At 44.8% G+C, this 20,793-nt stretch overlaps 1 protein-coding gene across 2 annotated transcripts in view; it reads left to right on the top strand.

The window, feature by feature from the left end:
- The window catches only part of Aff3 (AF4/FMR2 family member 3), a 442,217-nt gene extending 428,459 nt beyond the window's left edge, over positions 1-13,758 (top strand). Inside the window, exons 19-23 of one of the 2 annotated variants that reach the window (XM_029480447.1) lie at positions 3,810-3,881; positions 5,401-5,494; positions 9,500-9,549; positions 9,729-9,904; positions 11,498-13,758. In XM_029480447.1, coding sequence (XP_029336307.1) covers positions 3,810-3,881; positions 5,401-5,494; positions 9,500-9,549; positions 9,729-9,904; positions 11,498-11,619 — 514 coding nt within the window. In that variant the 3' untranslated portion in view covers positions 11,620-13,758. Of the gene's footprint in view, positions 1-3,809; positions 3,882-5,400; positions 5,495-9,499; positions 9,550-9,680; positions 9,905-11,497 lie in introns of both variants that reach the window. The other variant, XM_021160510.2, reaches the window with a different exon arrangement.
- Positions 13,759-20,793: the final 7,035 nt, after the last annotated feature.

Below are 20,793 nucleotides of genomic sequence, written 5' to 3'. Positions count from 1 at the left end.
CATGTCCCTACCTGCAATGTCCCCAAGCCATAACTGAAACTCCACCAGCCTCTATTCTCTCCCATTAATTGGTTATCACCACTTTTATTTAACCAATAGCTTTAAATTGGGGTGCTGGGTTTACATTACAGGGGCTAGTATACGTGAGAATTTGCTTGTGGGATTGCAACTAGATCTTGGGGTTCAGAATTTAGCATTTGTATATACTACACCAGACCAATTTCCAAACATTCCTCCCCCAAAATAAGAATGTGGAGGGGCTTACAACTCTCCCTTGGCTTGCCATCCTGCTTCCTATGTGAGGCAGGGCACCTCTTTGCACAAAGCCTCCCTGGTTGTCCAAAGTGAGCGGGGATGTGACCCTGTGTCCCTCAGATAGGAAGTGGTAGGTGTTGAACTCATTTCTTCTATAAGTTGCTTGAAAATAAAAGGTCAATAGGGAAAATGGAGATTGAAGTTTGTGGTAGACCAGTTAGCTGCACAAGCCACTGGGTTTAGTCCTTGTCACTCAAATGAATAAATGTATTCACTCATCCTACTTCTCAAGAGTGGTGAGAAGAAATGACAGTAGTAACCTGAAATGTAGACCTAAGGAGCCATTTCTCGGAAGGAAACCTACGAAGGACCGGAGCGTCAGTGTATACTAAGCAACAGTGAATTAAAACTACAGGCAGACCAGGTGTGCAGTTTGATTTTTAAATATCTGATGCCACGGGGCCTACAGTGAACTTCAGTGTTGTGTCCTGCTTAAAGACATCATGCTGTAAAGTGGACAGGTGAATCATAGCCACAACAAAGCCTATCAAACACACGGGATGCAGATATGACACCTGCTGCACCCACTGAGGCCGGCCACCTGGCCCAGAGGGAGCACAGTTCAGAATCAGTGGCACCCCTCAGTACCCAGAAAGTGGAGGCGAGGGAAAGTTCTCTTACCTAAAGGATGACCGCAGTTAATGGTAAGGTGTGTTTCAGAGGAACTTCAAGAGAATTGGGTGGTTGGTTGGTTTAACATTCTCACCAAAAAAAAAAAAAAGGCAAATGAATAAAAAGGTGCTGTGCTAATCATCTTGGCTTCATCAGTATAGAGTGTGAATGTGTATCACCTGACAAATTGTACCCCATAAAAATGTAACCAGTTATGAACTCTGCCATGATGGGGTTTGTAAAGGAGCAGAGTGGCTATTTTGCCACTTAAATCTGTGCCTTACCCACCAGACCTAGCTCCCCTCTCCCTAAAAGACACTCGGGAGCCAGGGCAGGGGCATCTCTCTACAAGGGAGAGATTTCCTCCCTCCCCAGGGCTACAGAGAACAAAGGATCATAATCAATTCAGGGGAACAAAGCCACCTTAAGATTCTTTCTTTTTCTCTTTTTTCTTTCTCTTTTCTTTCTTGTTTGTTTGTTTGTTTGTTTGTTTGTTTGTTTGTTTCGAGACAGGATTTCTCTGTATAGCCCTGACTGTCCTGGAACTCACTCTGTAGACCAGGCTGGCCTCAAACTCAGAAATCTGCCTGCTTCTGCCTCCCAAGTGCTGGGATTAATGGCGTGTGCCACCACCGCCCGGCCACCTTAAGATTCTTGCCCCTGAGCACTGTTAGGTTGGGAATCACTCCCAACTCATGAATTTCTAAGTCACTACAAACTACAGCAAACATAATCACAAAAGATCCAACTTTGTATGTGTGCATGTATGTGCATGTATGTGCATGCATGTATGTATGTGCGTGTGTATGCATGTATGTGTGTGTGCTGCCTATATATATGTATGTATGTATGTGGTATGTGTATGTGTGTGTGTGTATGTGGTATGTGTATGTATGTGTGTGTGGTATGTGTATGTATTTATGTGTGTTATGTATGTGATATTGTGTGTGCGGTGTTTATATGTGTTTGTGTGGTATGTACATGTGTGCGTGTGGTATGTATGTATGTATGTATATGTGTGTATGTGTGTGGTGTGTGTATGTATTTAAGTGTGTAGTGTGTGGTGTTATGGGTGCATGTGTATGTATGTGTGTATATTTATGTGTGTGATATGTGTATGAGTGTGGTATGTTATGTGTGGTGTATGTATGAGTGGTAGTATGTGTGTTTATGTGTATGCTATATGTGTGGTTTGTGTGTATGTGTGTATATGTGTATATATGTGTGTGTATGTGTTATATATGTGTGTGTGTATGGTATATGTGTGGTGTGTGTGTGTGTGTGTGTATATATGTGTGTGTGTATGTGAGGGTTAGGGGGTATGTATGTGTGTATGTATTTTATATGTGTGTAGTGTGATGTATGTATGTGTGTGGTGTGTTTCTGTGTGTGCATGTGGTGTGTGTGTGTGTTATCACTAGAGCCCCAGAATGAGAGGAAAAGAGGGCAGAAAGAATAGTAGAAGACATAATGGCTAAAAAATCACTGAACAAAAGACAGATTAAAAAAACCAAGAAACCCCAAACAGGATAACCCTAAAGACACACCAAGACATGCCAAGACACACCATGACAACATGAGACTACAAAACCCAAATCCTGAAAGCAAACAGGAAGCAAAGGCATTTGTCAGTGCTGAGACCACCTCCGAGGACAGCAGTGGTCTCCTCTCACTGGGGCAGAGGGAGTCCAGTGCTCAAGCTGGAATCAGGCTAAGGGCACCAGAAGCATGTGTCTCTAGTTGGCCCACATCTCTCACTTCCCTCTCCCGTTCTCAGAGCACAGTGGAAGGTTGGAATGGAGATAAAACAAAAACAAATTGTATTTGGAGAGTGCCAGAATACAACCTAGTTATTTATAAACTAGTAAAAAAAAACTTAAATAAAAAAATATTTTTTTTAAGAATGAAGGAACTTCCTCAATAAAAAAGACATGGTAGAAAAGGGAATCTTGGGGTGTCCAGGAGGAAGAACACTTGTAGCTGTGTCCACAATAAACGGTTCCTTCCAGTGAGCTTTGTAAACGGTTTGATGGTTGAAACACAATTTACACCACTGTCTGGTATTCAAGATACTATGACTTAAAAAAGGGAGGTAGAGACATCTGTGCCTCAGTCAGTGTAAAACATCGATGCCATCAAACTGTAGTCACACAGACAGGGTTTTACCCTGGGCAAGCTCTGGGGTAAGCTGCAAAGGGCTGCTCTCGAAACTTAGAAGTTCTGCAGCAACAGGATTACTTCCTCAGCCATTTTCAGCAAGCCGCTTGCTATGCCAAGAGCTTCACAAAGTCAAACCTGAGCACTACCCCCTACATCTGAGTACCAGGCTGAGCCTCAGCTCCATCCTCAGTGCCGCAGCGTGGTAGAAATGCAGGGTAATGATGCCTTACCATATCTGTGAATGCTTCTCGAGCTTGCAGCTCTCCTGAGAGTTTGTTCTGTGTCATTAAAGTGCAGACGGTAGCACATCACACAAGCCATCTCTTTCCAGTTGGCACAGTAATGCCATCAGCTAGCTTTTAAGGCAGGCTTGTCAGCACTGTGAACACCGATGTACTCAGGTTGGGTTCCATGGTTAAGAACACCCACTGCCTGTGCAGAGGACCCAAGTTTGAATCCCAAAACTCAAAGCTACTTTGTGATGTAGGCTCCGGGGGATCCAACACTCAGTCTGTCCTCCATGGGCATCCGCACCCATACATACCCAATTGTACATGAATGTACATAACAAGACACGCACATATACATAAAAAGAAAAGAAAGAACGAACACCTGAGGGTGGGGTGGAGAACCATAGAAAAACTTCTGTTGATACCCAGAAAACACTTTTTAATTCCTTTGCTTTTTTATCTTTTTTATCTCTCTTTTTTTTTTTTTTTAAGGTATGCTATGAGACTAAAAACCCACTCAGGCCCCAATGCCACACCAGAGGACAAACAGTTAGCTGCGCTTTGGTAAGTATAACCCCAGCTCTGCAAATGGGGTGCTGAGCTGCCCTGTGCTTCTTGGAACCTCCAGACCACTTTCCCCTAAGGTACCCTGAGTTCACGGTTGACCACATCACAGGGAGAGAATGGTGACAGTAGTTGGTCAGGGTAACCAAAACCAGCAGCCCCCTGTCTCAGAGAAATAAGGTGGTGAACAACAGACACCCAATGTGGACCTCTGGACTCTACACATGCATGGGTAGGCCTGAGCACACACATATACACACATGCGCACACACACAAGAGCGAAGTCAAAACAGCGGGCCCCACCTCAGTCCTTTGAACGTGAACTGTGCTAAATGGAATTTTTCTTATGCTTAACACTTTCCATGCAGTCAAAATCATGGACAAGTTACTCTGCATGCCGAATCAGTATGCATGAGTACCCACAATCCATTAGAGTTATCAATACACTGAACCGAGGGGATGCTCATTTGACTTAGGTAGTAAAATAATTTCTTCCACACTAGCTAATGGGTAATCAATCTCCCTGCACTTAGGCTTACAGCAGTCAGGGCTGTGCAGTGATTACTCTCCTCACAGCATCTGCTCTGCCACTTCAACCCATCTCTCAAACTGTAAGGCCCCTCTCTTAGTCTCTCTTGTCCTGTGAATTCCAAGTGGTGTGTGCCCTCAGCAGGTTCCCTGAGCTCTAGGTCTAATCTGTGAGATGGAAGAGCGAATGGGATCTCAGATGGCCTAACCGCAGGTAGACACAAGATGATCTTGAGCTGTTTGACGTGATTTCCTCGGGAGTCTGAGGTGCTAGAAGAGGTGGGTCAGGTTATACTGGGCGCCTTGTGATTGTAACACATACCTGCTCTGAGCTGGGGAAGAATTACCCGTGTCAAGCACCAGGAAAGAATGAGTCTCAGGAAATGCTAAATGTGCCCTTTTCTTTATTGAAGTACCGTGATGAGATTAATAAATTGACGGTGATTAATAATTAATGTTGGAATATATGTAGGATATAAATAATTATACAAAATGTTGTAGAAAATGAGCCAGCATAACTAGCCTCAGATTAGAATTTCTGTTGTGGTTGTAATGCACTTTATTTGAACTGATTACAATCTAGTAAAGCGTTAACAAGCAGAGGTGATAAAATCTGGGAAATTGCTGTCCCGTCTGCGAGGCCAATAGCTCACCCCATAAAGCAGTATAGACTGTGCTAGCACTCCCTCGGGCTCTAGTGGGGAGACACTGCCCTCTGGTGGTGGAAGAGGAGAGTGGCCTGACCCTGTTCCCAACAAAGAGCTCTTCAGGCTGTTATTACACCTCATCTGGTGGTAAATGCAGGTATGGGGTCCTCCTTGGAATCTTGAGTCATGTTTTTTGAACAAAAGGAACATCAAATACTCATACACATACTTAAGGTGGAAACATTTTAGAGGTATAAGTGTGATCAAAATATTGAGTCAGAAATGACAGGATTTGTTCTGGAGCGTCGCTGTGAAGGACACACGTTTCTCTTCTTCCCCTGCAGTTACCGATGCCTGGCTCTCCTATACTGGCGGATGTTTCGACTCAAAAGAGACCATGCTGTAAAATATTCAAAAGCACTTATCGACTATTTCAAGGTACTGCCTAACAAATATGCGCCATGCCTCCTTGTGCTAGGCTCTCTCCCTGGCAGAGGCACCTCTGAGAGGCCTCATGCACCCATTGCCTTGAGGCTAAACCTGCCATCTCTGTTGTCCAGAGTCACCCCATTTATGACACACTTGTGACTTGCAGGGCTCCAAGAATGGGCCTTGAGAGCCCAGATAATTTGTTCTCCTGTCTTCATGTCCTTATTTTTAAGGCCTCTAAACAGAGAATGTCCACTTTGTCCCTAGTGTCCAGGGGATAAATCTGTCTTTAGAACCGACATGAGTCCTTATCTTCACGTAGAATCCTTAGAAGTAACTACTTAGAACCACTCCCCTGAGTTCATCTCTGGTAGCTGATTTAATCTTTGATTGAAATGCCATTTTTACGGATAGGAAATGGCTCGTTATAGCTCAGAGACCCTCAACAGCAATGTGTGGTGGTGACACGGATCGAATCACGGCCATGGCAACTTTTATCTCAGAAAATTCAATTACTTTCCTGAGAAGAATACAAAACTAGCAAAACAAATGAAGAGCACCTCTTTGCTGCGCTGTTGCAAGTGCACCTGAAGTTAATCATTTGTTCAAAATGTCGTTTGTCTGAGATTACACCGTCCTTGTCTCCACCCCTCCTTTGTCATACACATGCATGTGCACACACACACATACACATAGACACACAAACAAACACATACTCACACATACAAGCACATACTGAGACACACAGAAACACACTCCCACATACAAACACATACACAGATACACACATACAAACACACTCACACAAACACACAGACACATAGAAACAGAGACAGACACATACAGCAACACACAATACAAACACACAGACACATAGAAACAGAGACAGACACACATATACAAATATAGAGACACACACATACAAACGTGTACACATAGGCACATATATACACAGACACACATAAATATAAACACACACATGCGCACACACACATACAAACACACTCACACAAACACACAGACACATAGAAACAGAGACAGACACATACAGCAACACACAATACAAACACACAGACACATAGAAACAGAGACAGACACACATATACAAATATAGAGACACACACATACAAACGTGTACACATAGGCACATATATACACAGACACACATAAATATAAACACACACATGCACACACACACACATGCACACACACACACATACAAACACACAAACACATGCACGCATGTGCATGCACACACACATCTTTTTTAGTCATTTATTGCCAACCTGAACATCTGAGAGACCAGCTGGATGGTCAGGCTATCCTGGTGATGCTCTGGTCTGTGTCTGGTGCACTGCCATTTTCTAATTGTTCATATGGAATGACTGCTGCAATGAGCAATGAGGTAGCCTGGTAGGCTTGCCTGTGATCCCAGCACTCAGGAGGCAGAGGCAGGAGGATCGCTGCAAGTTCCAGGCCAATCAGATCTATACAGTGAGACCTGTCCCAAACACACATAACAGACATGGGAGAGGAGGCAGAGTGAGTGATTTTCAGGAGATCGGAGTCTAAGGGATGAATTGCTATATAGAGTAAAACCAAAGATGCTTGAAAAAGGAGTAAGGTGAATTCTGCGATCCCAGTAAGTTCTGGCAAGCTTTAAAGGATTGTTTTTAGTGTGTGTATCCAGTCTGAAAGTATGAACAAAAATGGACAGAGAAGGGAACAGAAAATCAGTTTCTCTTCTAGGAGTTATGGGCATTTGTATGTTTTTTAAGTATATTTCAAGTGGCAGGTTACTATTAATAGTGTACAGTGTGGTTTGTTGCACACTGCACCTGTTAAATTGCTGCCACCATCTTTGTGACAGGACATCTCAGATCTGTCCCTCTCTCCCAGTTCTGACCACATGCCTTCAGGGGATCTCCAAAACTTGTCCTTCCTGTTGAAGTTTTGTACCTACTAGGTGCCCTTTGTGCCACACTCCAAGGATCGTTTAAATACAGCTTGGGGCCTGGAGCCTGCAGGCTACCGTGATAATTTGGCTGTAAAGACCATGCTTTAGCAGTACGTCTCTGAGGAGAGATTGTCTCTACCCATGTCGTGGTGCTTACAGACTTCAGAATCTTTCTGAAGCTGCCTGCAGCCCCCAGGCGTCTCTCCCTCTTCCACGTTGCGCTCGCCTGTCCAGAATGTTGACGTGAGGAAACACAGGTGAAGAGCCTCACATCAGCTAGGCATGAACAGTCAGAACTGTTCTGGCAGGAAAGAGAGGGAACCCCCTAAGATGATATTTTCTTCCCGGCTTTCTCCATGAGACACGTGAAAGTGGCAGTCTGTGACTCTGTCCTGTGTCTACACTTGCTGAGAACCTGAAAAGCCAGTTCTTATCAGAGTGGTAGCTTCCGCACTAACACTGGATGGCCAGGCACTTCACGAAGCTCCTTCTGCCAGAAGCACCTTCTTAGGTGGGCATGGTTTCTTGTCCCTGAAACAAAGAAATGGTGGGACCCTCATTGTCCTAACCCCTCCTGATGTAGACTACCCAAGAAGGCAGGTCAGGCTCTCAGGAAGTCCGCTGGCTGCACTTGGCAATTTCTCTTGGTTAAGAAAACACTTTCCAAACTTTTTGATTTGGGCTGGTGTGCTGCCTCAGAGGCTAGACACGTGGCATCTAGCTGCCTGATGATTTGAGTTCCATTCCCCCAGGACTCATATGGTCCCCTGACCTCTACACACCCATGGCATGCTCTCACACGCAGCCCTACACACACACACACACACACACACACACACACACATTTTAAAAATTGCTTTCTCTTGCTTGCTTATATGTTTCTGCTTTGTTGTGGTGCCTTGGATTAAACCCGGGAGCTTTGTATACCAGCCAAGCAGTCTGTGACTGAGCCACACCCCAACACAGGGAACCTTTAAATGCCTGATGTAGTACCTAGCCCATGAGATGTAATATCCAAGCCAGACTACCTATGGAAGTCAGGGGCTGAGGATAGAGCTGAGTGGAAGAGAGCTTTCCTGTAACACCTTGGGCTCAGTGCCCAATACCACCAAAGGGCCGGGGGAGGGGGGGGACAACATCTCAGTACAATTAATTGGGCTAGTAATAAGGTACCAATAAGTGTCAGAATTTCTAAATTTTCCATTAAGAAATACATGTGAAGCCGGACGGTGGTGGCGCATGCCTTTAATCCCAGCACTTGGGAGGCAGGCGGATTTCCAAGTTCAAGGCCAGCCTGGTCTACAAAGTGAGTTCCAGGACAGCCAGGGCTACACAGAGAAACCTTGTCTTGAAAAAAAAAAAAAAAGAAAGAAAAAGAAAAGAAATACATTTGAAGCTATTACTTTAAGAATATCCTCTTATTCCTTTAAGAGAAATAAGTTGTTGTTGTTGTTGTTGTTGTTGTTGTTGTTGTTGTTGGAGGAGACAGGGTTTCTCTGTGTAGCCCTTGCTGGCGTCAAACTCCAAGATCTGCCTGCTTGTCTCTGGAGTATTGGAATTAAATGCATGTGCCACCACACCCAGCATTAAAAGAAATAATTTTAAAATTATTTAAAACAATGGGGTTTAACGCCACACTTCTTTCAAAAGCCTCTGTAGATGATCACTAACGTTAGGTGTGAGGCTTGCCTATTGTGTAGAAGGGGAGAGTTCCTACTCTGTTGAGAAGATTTAGACTAATTTCCAATTAAAAATAAACAAACAAACAAACTCTGGATTGGCTCATCGTTCACCAAACCCTTGCAGTTATGACTAATTCCATGCCTAAATTTTGTGTGTAAAGGCATATATGCACACTTATGCACACACACATTCATGCACACACACATTCAGTGTCTGTGGAAGAAGAAAAGCCCCGAGATTGTAACTCCCCCCTGCCCCTAATCTGTTTTCAGTGACCTACAGAATCTTAGAAGTTATTGTCACAGTTGACTGAAAATATTGCTGCTGTCACTTAGCCAGTGCCACTCACTGTACAAATTTTCATTTCCCTGCAGAATTCATCGAAAGCTGCCCAAGCCCCATCCCCATGGGGGTCCAGTGGCAAGTAAGTTCACTTTCCCCAAATGCAGATAAACCACGCATTGCATGACTCGCTACCCAGAGGGAGGGGCTGCCCTCCCTGCCTCGCCTGCTCCCAACCTCTCCACTCTGGATTTTCTACCTCTCTTCTTCCAGGAGCACTGGAAGCCCATCCCCCATGTCTCCCAACCCTTCTCCCGCCAGCTCCGTGGGGTCTCAGGGCAGCCTCTCCAGCTCCAGCGGCCTGTCCCCATCGACCATCGTCAGCATCCCCCAGCGCATTCACCAGATGGCGGCCAATCACGTCAGCATCACCAACAGCATCCTCCACAGCTATGACTACTGGGAGATGGCTGATAACCTGGCCAAGGAAAACAGAGGTGTGTGCACAAGCCCTGGAGAATGGGGACCCACCCAGGCACAGGGAAATATGCCCGAGGGGCATTGGCGATCAAATTTCACAGTTTACAAAAGGAGAAAGAAAAGGCTGGCACCTGCCACCTGGGCCGGCTTTTACCCTTACTGTGGAAAAGCAGGTGGATTCAATTAGATGCAGATACACACAGATGCAGGTATCATTTCAGGCGCAGATGTACATGTACAATCATGGGATTTCCCAGTGAGCTTCTTGCACATAGACTATATTTCATTTTAATTTGCTTCTCCCCCACCACCACCCTGCCAAGACCTAGCCTAGTTCTTAGAACACAGATGGGGCTCCAAAAATATTAAATATATGAATGAGTGTTAGCAGTTCTTTACTGTCTAAGCTGCTAGCCAGGCTTGGTGGTAGAATCCTAGAGTCATGGTACTCAAGAAGTTGAAGCTGGAAGATTTCAAGAAAGTTGAGTCCAGCTTGAGCTACAAAGAGAGTTCCAAGCTAGCCTGGGCTATGTAAATAAGGCCTGTCCCAAAAAACAAAAACAAAAACAAAACAAAACAACCCAAGTGTTAGTGCTTATATCTTTATATTTCCCAAGAGGATGTCTTACACACAGTTGTGAATTAATTACCTTTAAAAGAGTTTTGCTGGTGACAGAAGTAATAGGGGTCACGGAGAAGGCTCAGTGGGTACAAGCCTGACAGGCTGAGTTCACTCCTGGAGCCCACAGGAGAAAGAGAAAATCAAATCCCAAAAGTCATCCTGTGACTGCCACATGTATGCATAAGTACCTCTGTCCTCTCCCCCTCCCTCTCTCAGACATTCTCTGCCTCTCAAACAGTAATAAGACTTCAACGGAGCAGTGGGTACTTTCTGAGACTACATTTGTGGAGCCTAAGAAGCTGGGAAGGGAAAGGTTTTAGGTGGCACTGGGAACTACCTACTGTTGACAGTGACGGGTAGGGTATAATCCTGGTTCTGTTCACCCAGGCTGCCCGGTTCCTCCTCTGCCCTGTGCCTGGATTCCTCCTCGCACTCCCTTGAGTGTGCAATCTTCCCTGAACCTCTGTTGCCTTCTTAGAAGGATGCCACTTTGACCACACTGTCTTGGATGCTTCCTCCCAGGGAGCGTTACTCAGTGACATCTATGTGTCTCTGTTCATCACACCTATGATTCATCTGCCTGCCCTCCCCTCCCCACTGCTCCCAGAAAGTACCTAGGTACAAAATAAAGGAGCAAGCAGACCACTAACTGACCCACTGTCCTGGAGCCTCACTCCTTGGACCCCCTTCGGAGGCTCAGCCCATGACAGTTGACAGGGAAATAACAGAGAGGCAGTCATATTGACTTTGAGTGAAAACCATTTTTTTCCTCCCAGGAGAATGTAACTGGAACAAACAGAACCTTGGTTATTTGGGAACACAAGTAGAGCAAATAACAGTCACTTATTAGGGTGTAGGGCTTTATTTTGTTCTAGGGGAAGGCCACATACACAGTGGAGAATGCTTGAAGCCATGAATAGATTGTCTCTGAAGTCATGCAAGCCCTGACTTCCGTGTAGCCCCCCTCAAACATCTCTCTGTCTCCTAGAGTTCTTCAATGACCTGGATTTGCTCATGGGACCTGTCACCCTGCACAGCAGCATGGAACACCTGGTCCAGTACTCCCAGCAAGGCCTGCATTGGCTTCGGAGCAGCGTACACCTGTCCTAGGGACCACGCCTTTGAGCCAGACTGTGTTTTCTTCTCTTCAGTGGCTCAATGTTTCCGGACACTGTGCTACTGACTTTCCCAGCCCAAACCACAGTGAACATCTCAGAGTCTAACAACGATGTTTCTCTGGGGTGTGTGTGTTTAGATGTGGGTTCGTACAAAGCTGCCTGTGTATGTGTGTAAGATCAACAGCTCATCAAAATGTATTCCCTTTGTCTAGTTTCTATAATCCCAGGCTAGACAGTGATTAGAGGTTCCTCATTGGAGAAAACCCATGCAGTACATACGTGCTCACACACTCAGACACATCCTCCCCCCCAGTGCTAAGCCATTGCCTTCTTGGAAAGTTCCACCGAGATCTCATGCATTGCTGAACCTGGTGCACTCCTGCACCTGGAGAGCGTAACTGCCAGACGAGTTGAACCTTTCTCTTATTATTGGTTCCTTTCAGTATTATATACAATACCCCGATTACTTTTGGTTGTTGTATATTAATGAGCAATTGATGAAACAAGCCAGTTATTTTTTGTGCCAGAAGTTCACTAGAGTGCATGTTTCCAAACGCCTTTACCCTCCCTACTACCCTTCCCAACCCCTCATTATCTACCAAACACATTATAAGCCAATGGGATCCCACGAGCGTCCCTTGCCTTGTCCCCACATATGGCACCAGGATTCAATAAAAGCTCAGCAACCCCACTAGCCACGGTGGCTGTTCTGGTTCGGAATGAAAGTCTTCACCGGGTGGCAATGAGTCCTCCAGGCATGGACATTCCCTCTTTCTGCCACTGTGACTCTGTGGCTGTGGCCAGCCAACCCATTTCAAGTCTCTTCTTTCTACAGTAGCTTTCTTGCAACTATCCTCAGCCAAATGACGACAGTGTCCAGAGTGTGCCGTCCCTACATCTGGCAGTTGCTTTGCAGACTCAGACACACTCACTGTTGTCACCGGCCTGATTCTTGCTCGTCACACACCATGTGTGACTCCAGGCCTTGAGTGGCATTTTGACTTGGGGGACTTTTTTTTTTTAAGCTTTCATTAACAAGCTGCTTAAAATGCAGGGAAAGTTATCCCTGCGATGATCAAAACTCGGTTTGGAGTAGCAACAACCAGAGTATCTTGCTTCTAATCTTCGCATTTGGTGTGTTTTTGTCTTGACCATGGGTCTTGTCTGGTTTGTTTTGGTTTTGGTTTTGGTTTTGGTTTTTGGTTTGTTTGGTTTTTTTTAATTGAGTTTGTTTTAGTTTTTCAGCATCTCATTTACGGTTTTTGTCAGAAGTTTGTTTTCTCATGTTTTTTCACCCCCAAACTTAGTCTTCTTGTTAAATATATGTAGATCTGAAATATTAGTATAAAGAAACAAGTCCTGTAAACAAGGTACATCTTACAACACTTTAAGAACAAACCATTGTCCTTGAGTTACTTGACTGAACTATAGCAGATCAGCCAGAGGGAGATCAACAAGGCCATCTGCAGACCCCTCCATTGTTCAAGGTGGCTGAGGTGTCACAAAGTGTGTTTCCTTTGTCTCCCTGTGAGCCTGACTACATACACATACACATCACTGTCTGTCAGCTTTGTCAGTAGGTGGCAAATAAGATTGCTCTCATTCCCCAGCTCCAAGAGTGGATTCAAAACTATACAAACAGTTGAGCACGGTTTGGTGATTTGCACCAAAGTGGATTGTAGAATTTGCATCTGGCTTTCGCCCTCAAACACTTGAAATTTTTAACAGTACATTGACTTCAATTGTTTGGGACCAGAACTGTTTTTATAAGACGTTAGAATATTTGTGAATACATAATGAGGTATCTTGGGGGAGAGGACTCAAGTGTAAACATAAATCTCATTTATGTTTTATAGAGACCCTGTACACAGGAAAATAATGTCTGCAATATTGATTGTAAGCCATCCCAAGAGGTCAGGCATGGGATTTACCACTGGTATCATAGCACTGTACAAGAGGTTTTAGATTCTGGAGCAGATTAGGTTTGAGATTCTTGAAGTGAGAAGGTTTTACCTCTGTTTCCATCTTTGTATTTATCTATACAACATGCTCCTTGCATCCCTTTCTCTGACTGTTGGCAGGTCTGTGATCCCATCCTGTGTTTAAAGTCTGAATATACGAAATTGAATCACCTTGTGTGCAGCACTGCGACTTTGTTCTGGTTACCCTTGGTGAATTCTGACAAAGAGTTCCAACTCTTGTATAGAGCCGTATCCTCAAGGGTCCCTGTGCAACCTTGGGGAGTGTCTCTGCTCCTGCCTTCCTTTAAAGTTACAAGCTTGGTTGTGACACTCACACAATCCACATGCCTGGGAAACCCATTAAATTGCAAAAGTGACTTCTGGCTGATTGTACCAGCACAGGTTTGACCAACACACTGATGACCAAACAAAACTTGTAGAGACTGGTCTGGGGTGGGGCTGGGGGGTTAGTGGGTGTGGCACATAGGGGGTGGCGGCACATAGTCAGAGCTTGCAGGTCCTAGTCAAGTTCCTTGCCCCATCCATGGAGCAGTGACAGACCCTGTGTAGATAATTTTATTAAGAAACCATCTCGCATCTGATGAGGCTCAATGTTGGTCAGTCTGGTAAGGGACCGTCTTCCACTTGATGCCGTGCAAGACCATCCACAACATGTTCCTTGTCTGAAGTTGGATTGCAAATAGAAACATCTTTCTTATGTTTTTTTTTTTAGATCTATTTATTTTATGTATGAGCACACTGTAGCTGTACAGATGGTTGTGAGCCTTCATGTGCTTGTTGGGAATTGAATTTAGCACCTCTGCTTGCTCCGGTCTGCCTCACTCCCTCCAGAAGATCATTACAGGTAGTTGTGAACCACCATGTGGTTGCTGGGATTTGAACTCAGGATGTTCGTAAGAGCAGTCAGTGCTCTTACCTGCTGAGCCATCTTGCCAGCCCCTTTCTTATGTTCTCTGACTATAAAAATCCTACATATTCATTATAGGAATTCAAATAATGCTGAAATGTAGAAGATGCAAGCCTGTGGTTGCCTCACTCCCGAGATGACCATGGCTCAATGATGCTGTGTCTTTCCAGAGAGTTTTACATGCAAGCATAACATCTGCTACCACTTGTATCCATTGGAAGACATACTCTGACCTCAGCTGTCCCACCAAAGTCCAGCTGATCCCCTCTCCCATGGCCTGAGTAGATGCCCACCTCTGTCTCAATGTTAGAATGACCTTTGAAAGGAAGCAGCTTAGCTATTCCTGAGCAAGCTTTAGCATTAGTTGTTACTCTGCAGGTCTCAGTCTCTGGTGCAGATGTGCCCGGAGAGAGATCGCTTAAAACTGGCTTTTGGAGACATTCAAATGGAAACTTGGTCCCACTCTCTGAGAGGATGCACTGGAAGAATACAGTTGTCAGTTTGTGTGCTAGATTGAACACCTGGAATGCAATGCAATGAGACTTTCCGCACTAAAATGTATCCCAGTATGTGCAACAATGGTGTGTGTGTGTTCTGCTGTGGAGCCGTGATGTGTACATCTCTGACACCCATACAGAATAGACACAGTTCATACAAATACATACATTTAAATATATATATGTATCAGACAGCTAACACAGAACTGTAGTACACCTGACAGATAGGACTAGTGCCTAATACTGAGTCTAAGTCACTGCACGCTCGGATCACCTTGGAAGTACAGTCATTATTATACAATCAACGCAGTGGTATTTATGAATCACATCTTTGAAACTGTGCAGTAACAGTAACATATGCATATATTTTTTAAATAACATTTTTCACAGTTTTCCAGCGTTAGTTACTCTTGAAATCTGTATCACCCCCCAAAAAAAAGGAAGAAAGAAAAATGAAAGCTTTTTTTTAATGATGTAGACACTCTTCAGAACTAGTAATTGGCATATGAGTTCCTGTTTATAGATATTCAAGAGACTTTAGCAGTCACCAGCCTTAGCGCATGTACAGGATATTATTGTGACTTAATTTATCTGCAGTTTTTAATCCATATAAAATTGGAGTTTATAAACAGACTTGGATTAAATATGTCTGCCTCTCTGAGGCTGCAAACGATACATTAAATGATTTATGTTGTATGTGAGAGAAACTGAGTTGTACATTTTTAAAAAAAGTTCACCAGTTTCTGCTAATATTTTACGAGGAAACTTTAGAACTTAAACATTTTCAAAGCAGTATTCTCACTCCCATCTTGGAATGTCCTTAGAAGCAACCTTGTTTCATAAATGTTCTCTTCCTTCTTTCCTTCCTTCCTTCCTTCCTTCCTTCCTCCCTTCCTTCCTCCCTTCCCTCCTTGCTTCTTTTTCTTCTCTTTTCCTTTCTTTCTCTTTTTTTTAAATCTTAGGTATTGAGCTTAGGGCCTGGCATGTGCTATGCAAGCTGTCCACCCCTGAGCTGCACCTCCAGCCCTCACCCCTTCACTGATGCTCCAATGCAGCTTCCATGGTTACCACTGTTACATCTGACATTTTTCAATAGAACTGTAGTTTCCTACTTCTGTTTTCCATACCCAAATACCCAAATAGGTCCATATTTCTCTTCTGTCTCTGTTCCTCTCTCTCTCTCTCTCTCACACACACACACACACACACACACACACACACACACACACACAAACTCACTCACAGGTTCTCCTCCCCCTTCCTCTCCCCCATATCCCAAAGACTGCTCATGAGGAAAGGGCCCCATCAAGTCGATGACGACATGGATGGATGCCTTCGAGTAGTAGCCCGGAGACGCTGCTCTAATCGACACATGACACTCGTCTTTAGTGGCACACGTCAGTTCCATGACTACTTGTGCCAGGCTTTTCCAACTTAACCTAGTGGCATTGTGTTTTCGATCCTAACTCAAGAAAATAAGAGAATTCTGAATCAAAGAGCTGAAGTATTACAGCAGTGGCCAGGACCTGTGCAGACAAAGGTCTGTGGATCTTACTTTGATCTTATCTCCCTCCCTCTTCCTTCTCCTCCTCCTCCCCAAGCTGAAGACGCAGGAACAACAGAAACAGTATGACCTCTTGGCCTGATCCAGTCCGTATCCTCAAGTTCAGGCATCTTTCCCCACCACATCATCTGATAGAGTCCACACCGTCAAGAGAAAAAACACAGGAAAGGTTGGACATTTCAGTTCAGTTCTCAACAGCTGAGCAGCAGGAAAGGAACCCTCTTGGTCCCCGGAGGTAGCTAGGATAAGGGACTTGTCCTTACTAGCTCCGGGGACCACTGAGAGTGATACTCTTTCAGTGGTGGACTAAGAAATCCAGCAACCTTCCCAACCAGAAATGCCTTTCCGTTGGATAACTTAGGTGACACCATTGGCATCTCTTCTTATCAGAACCCTGCTGTAAAATGTAAAATCAAGCCTAAACCACTGGAGTCTTAAAAGACAAGTTCAACTGCGGGGAGAGGCTGACCACATAAACTGCCTTTTCAACTGTTTGGAGGCAGAATTTTGTTTTCCTGTTACCTATTCCTAGAAGGACACCTCTGTCAAACAGCACAAAGATGTTTCCGTGTGAGGGCATTGTTCTCCTGGTCCACATCATTGTGTGTGCCATCAGAAGGGTTAACTTGTTTGCCTGGCACAAGGCATGTTATAAAACTCTATTCTCAAACTAATTACATCTGACCACGGTTTTGGTTTTTATTATTTAATTGGCACTTTCAACACCAAGGGGTAAATTTGGGGTCAGCTGCAGAGGGACCTACAGTCACAGCTCTTGGTGGTAATGGGAATCGGGGGATTAAACTTCCCTGTGTTATTTGGAAAGCTCACCTCTTAGGGCCAATTTTAAAGACAGTGATCCGAAGGATGAATTTAAGGCATTAATCTCAAATCAAAACAGAGAACTAAGCATCCAAGACATAGATGCGGCCCACAGAGCATCAGAAGTACTGATGAGGCCTGGAGAGCCAACTCGAGCTCTTGTTTCCTAGTTACTTTCAAAATAGAAAAGGCTTGGGGGAAGTGGTTCATACCCGGGCGAGATGTAAAACATCACGCTTGCTTGTGGTTTTCCAGCATTACCTGTGCTAATGAAAATCACTGTGACATTCAGCTGATATTTATGAATTCTATTTCAAGACGACCAAATGAGCACAGAAAATCCTCAACCGGGGAATATTTGTGACTTGATAGAATGGTGTTCCACCCACTGTAGCCAATGGTAACACAATGTCTGAAACAACAGTCTGTGAGCCTGCTTGGTTACCTTTCCCTGAGAGCAAGAGTAACACAAATATGTCCATGTCATTGAGAAGCCAATGACTGGAAACGCAGAACCTGGTGGTCTTTTTCAGCACATCTCCCATCGGCCATTACTGGGTTCCTTTCCAGTAGTGCTAGGAGTCCTGACACTGGATATTCATCCCCTGGAGTTCCAGGTCTTCCAGTTCAATTCCAAAATGCCCCCTTTTGCTAACTGGATTGATTTCATTGTTACTCTTGGGGTGTTAAGTATGTAAGTCAGAATTAGGATCTTGTCACTTTAATAGAACAGTTCCGGGAGACAGTGAGATTTAAAGAAACAGAACTGCAAAGCAGGAAGTCCCTGCTGCTGGAGAGCACGGGAGAGCAGTTGCTGGCTGCCTGAGCATGTTCCTTCAAATACATCTAGCCCTTGGAGAAAGCTGCACTTCTCGCCTCACTGGCCTCTGTTGATATGTTCAACACATCAGCTACCCCACTTCGTGAGCATGAAGATCAGTAGATTGGGGTGTGTGTTCAGGTCACTCAGCAGGATCCAAGCATTACCATGTACCAGTATAGTAGTACATCTCTGTAATCCCAGCACTTGCAGAGCTGAAATGAGAGAATTGTGAGTTCAAGACCAGCTTGGGCTCTATAATGAGTTCAGTGTCACCTTGGATGCATAGCAAAAGCATTATGGTAAGAAGAGGGCCAAAGAAATATACTGTGCATGCATCATGTGTGTGGTGTGGAAGGTGTGACTTTCTTGTGGGATCTAGAGCTAATAGCAGGGTAGCCACAGCCCCACCTACGAGCCCTTGAGAGAATAGCAAGGACATCCAGGGAAGGTGGTTGCTTGAGAATTCCCCAAATGTGTTACCAAAATTAGGAGTCCTTCCTGGTTGTAGGCAGTGCTCTATCAGAACCATAAGGGGAATCACAACTGAGTTCTCGCCCTCTTTACCACTCAGCTCTGGCTTTGGAAATCAGTGGGATCCCGATGGAAAGGGAAAGGAACAACTTGGAGTCCATGATTTGACAGCTCCCATGAAAAGTACCGAAACTGCCAGGATGGAGGCCAGCATTCACAGCCCTGTCTCGTTCCCTGTTCTCTCAGCCTTTTCCCCTGGAGATGGAGAGACTGAGTTCTCTTTATGTGTATCTTACACCTCTAGTGCCTGTCATGGGGGTGGCAGCTGCTCTGGGAGGCTTTGTCCTCCCCAGAAAGAAGATCTGCCATAGGGGACCTGGGAAGATGAAACCTCTCATGGGAGAGTGGGTGGTTTTCTCTAGTGGGCTAATGGCTGCTCAACATAATCACTTAATTGCAGGTGAAACCTTAGAGCCAGGGAAGAGAGGAATGTCAGCTTTCCCAGAACTCAGTGCTTTCTGTGGTACCCAACTAGACACCAAACATTCTGACCCCAGCATCTGGACAAACTATGTAGATCCAATCGATGCTTCACACCACTAGGGTCAAAGCCCTACACATAAGAATATTTAGTTCTTGCCAAATATTAGATAGACACAGGGCCAGTGTGTCTCCCATGCATCTCTAAACCACTGCTTTGAGCTTAACCAAAGTAAGCATGAGATGCTCAAAAAAAAAAAAAAAAAAAAGCCTCCCTTTTATGCTCCCTAGAAATCCCTCCCCATTCTCTCTCTCCCCAGTGAGAGCAGTGGCCAGAGCTGCTGGGAGATTTAGTCTGATTTAAGGTCAAATGATTACTGCTTTCTTTCCACGAAAGCCCATGTCATGCCATGTGGGTTTCAGACATTGGCTGAGGAGTGGGGCACTCAAGGTACCATCACATTGTCCTTGGGGGAGCCATACCAGCTGGACCCTCGGCTGGCCATTGCCTCTTCTGAAACAGGATATGGGGAGCATATTCCTCTGAAAGGGGAGCAATCGCGTGTTTTCATGACTCTGAAAAAGTTTAATGTTTTGCCCTGAACATTGGCCTTAGTGGTGGGATTTAAAACTCTGCCGTTTCCCTTATTATGGAGGTATCAGCTGATCTTGGAGAAACGACCATTCGTGATTGTTCCCTGAGCTCAGATTTGATATTCCAAAAATCAAAGGGCTAGGCCACCAAGCCAAAAACCATCTCCAAGTCTGCATCTCAGTCCTGGGAAAGCAGTGGACTGTGCTCCCACCCCACCAGACTCTGCCAGTGATCTATCTAAAACAGCCACAGCAGCAAGCTATGGGGCCCTCACCTGTGCCTCCCACACAACCAGTTTGAAGATGCTTGAAGGGACTGAGAGAATTTTAACAGGTCAAGTCTGTATAGTGAAGAGACTTGTGAACATTTACACACAACAGTGCCGAGAATGCTGTCGTTATATACTCCGGCATCTCTGTATTTTGTCCAGGTGCTCTAAATGCAAATATCTCAAACCCATCCATGCTATGTGATGTTCATTCGCTTCTTGGTATGTTTGGATATTGTTAAAGTCAGCAATCTGTGATGATAGTGGATCACTATTTTATCCAAGCAGTGGTTCTGTTACACGTCAGCCTTTCAAACACTGCTGATGAAGTTGTGTGCGGTTCCCTGTATCTGAGTGTGTGACCAGAATCTTAACACAAGAGATTAATAAAGACTCGTAGCTTTAATGAGGAGCTCTTGCTTCCCAACGTCTGTGACTATTTTTCACAAGGACCGGTGGGTCTTGAGTGAGCAGCACAAGCCTGCAGGGCTCTCATCTCCCAGGCTTCTTTGAAGATGCCCACATGTCTGGGGTCTGATATCTTCATTTGGTGGTTACTCAGATCTGCATAAAGTGGTGCAATGTTAAATCTCCTTTTCGGTTTCTCCCACAATAAAACTTGATCCCACACAGAGGAAGCAAGCCCCCTCTGACCCATCCAGCAGGTCCAGTTATTCGAGGGTCTCGAGGGGACCTTCTCCTAAGAACCAAATTGGGGGGTAGAGAGAGACGAGAACCTTGTGCGAATAACAACACG

This window comes from Mus caroli, chromosome 1 (genome assembly GCF_900094665.2).
Source record: "Mus caroli chromosome 1, CAROLI_EIJ_v1.1, whole genome shotgun sequence".
In the NCBI taxonomy this organism is placed as follows: Eukaryota; Metazoa; Chordata; class Mammalia; order Rodentia; family Muridae; genus Mus; species Mus caroli.
Note: the sequence above shows the minus strand (reverse complement) of the source record. Positions and strands in the feature narration are given on the sequence as shown.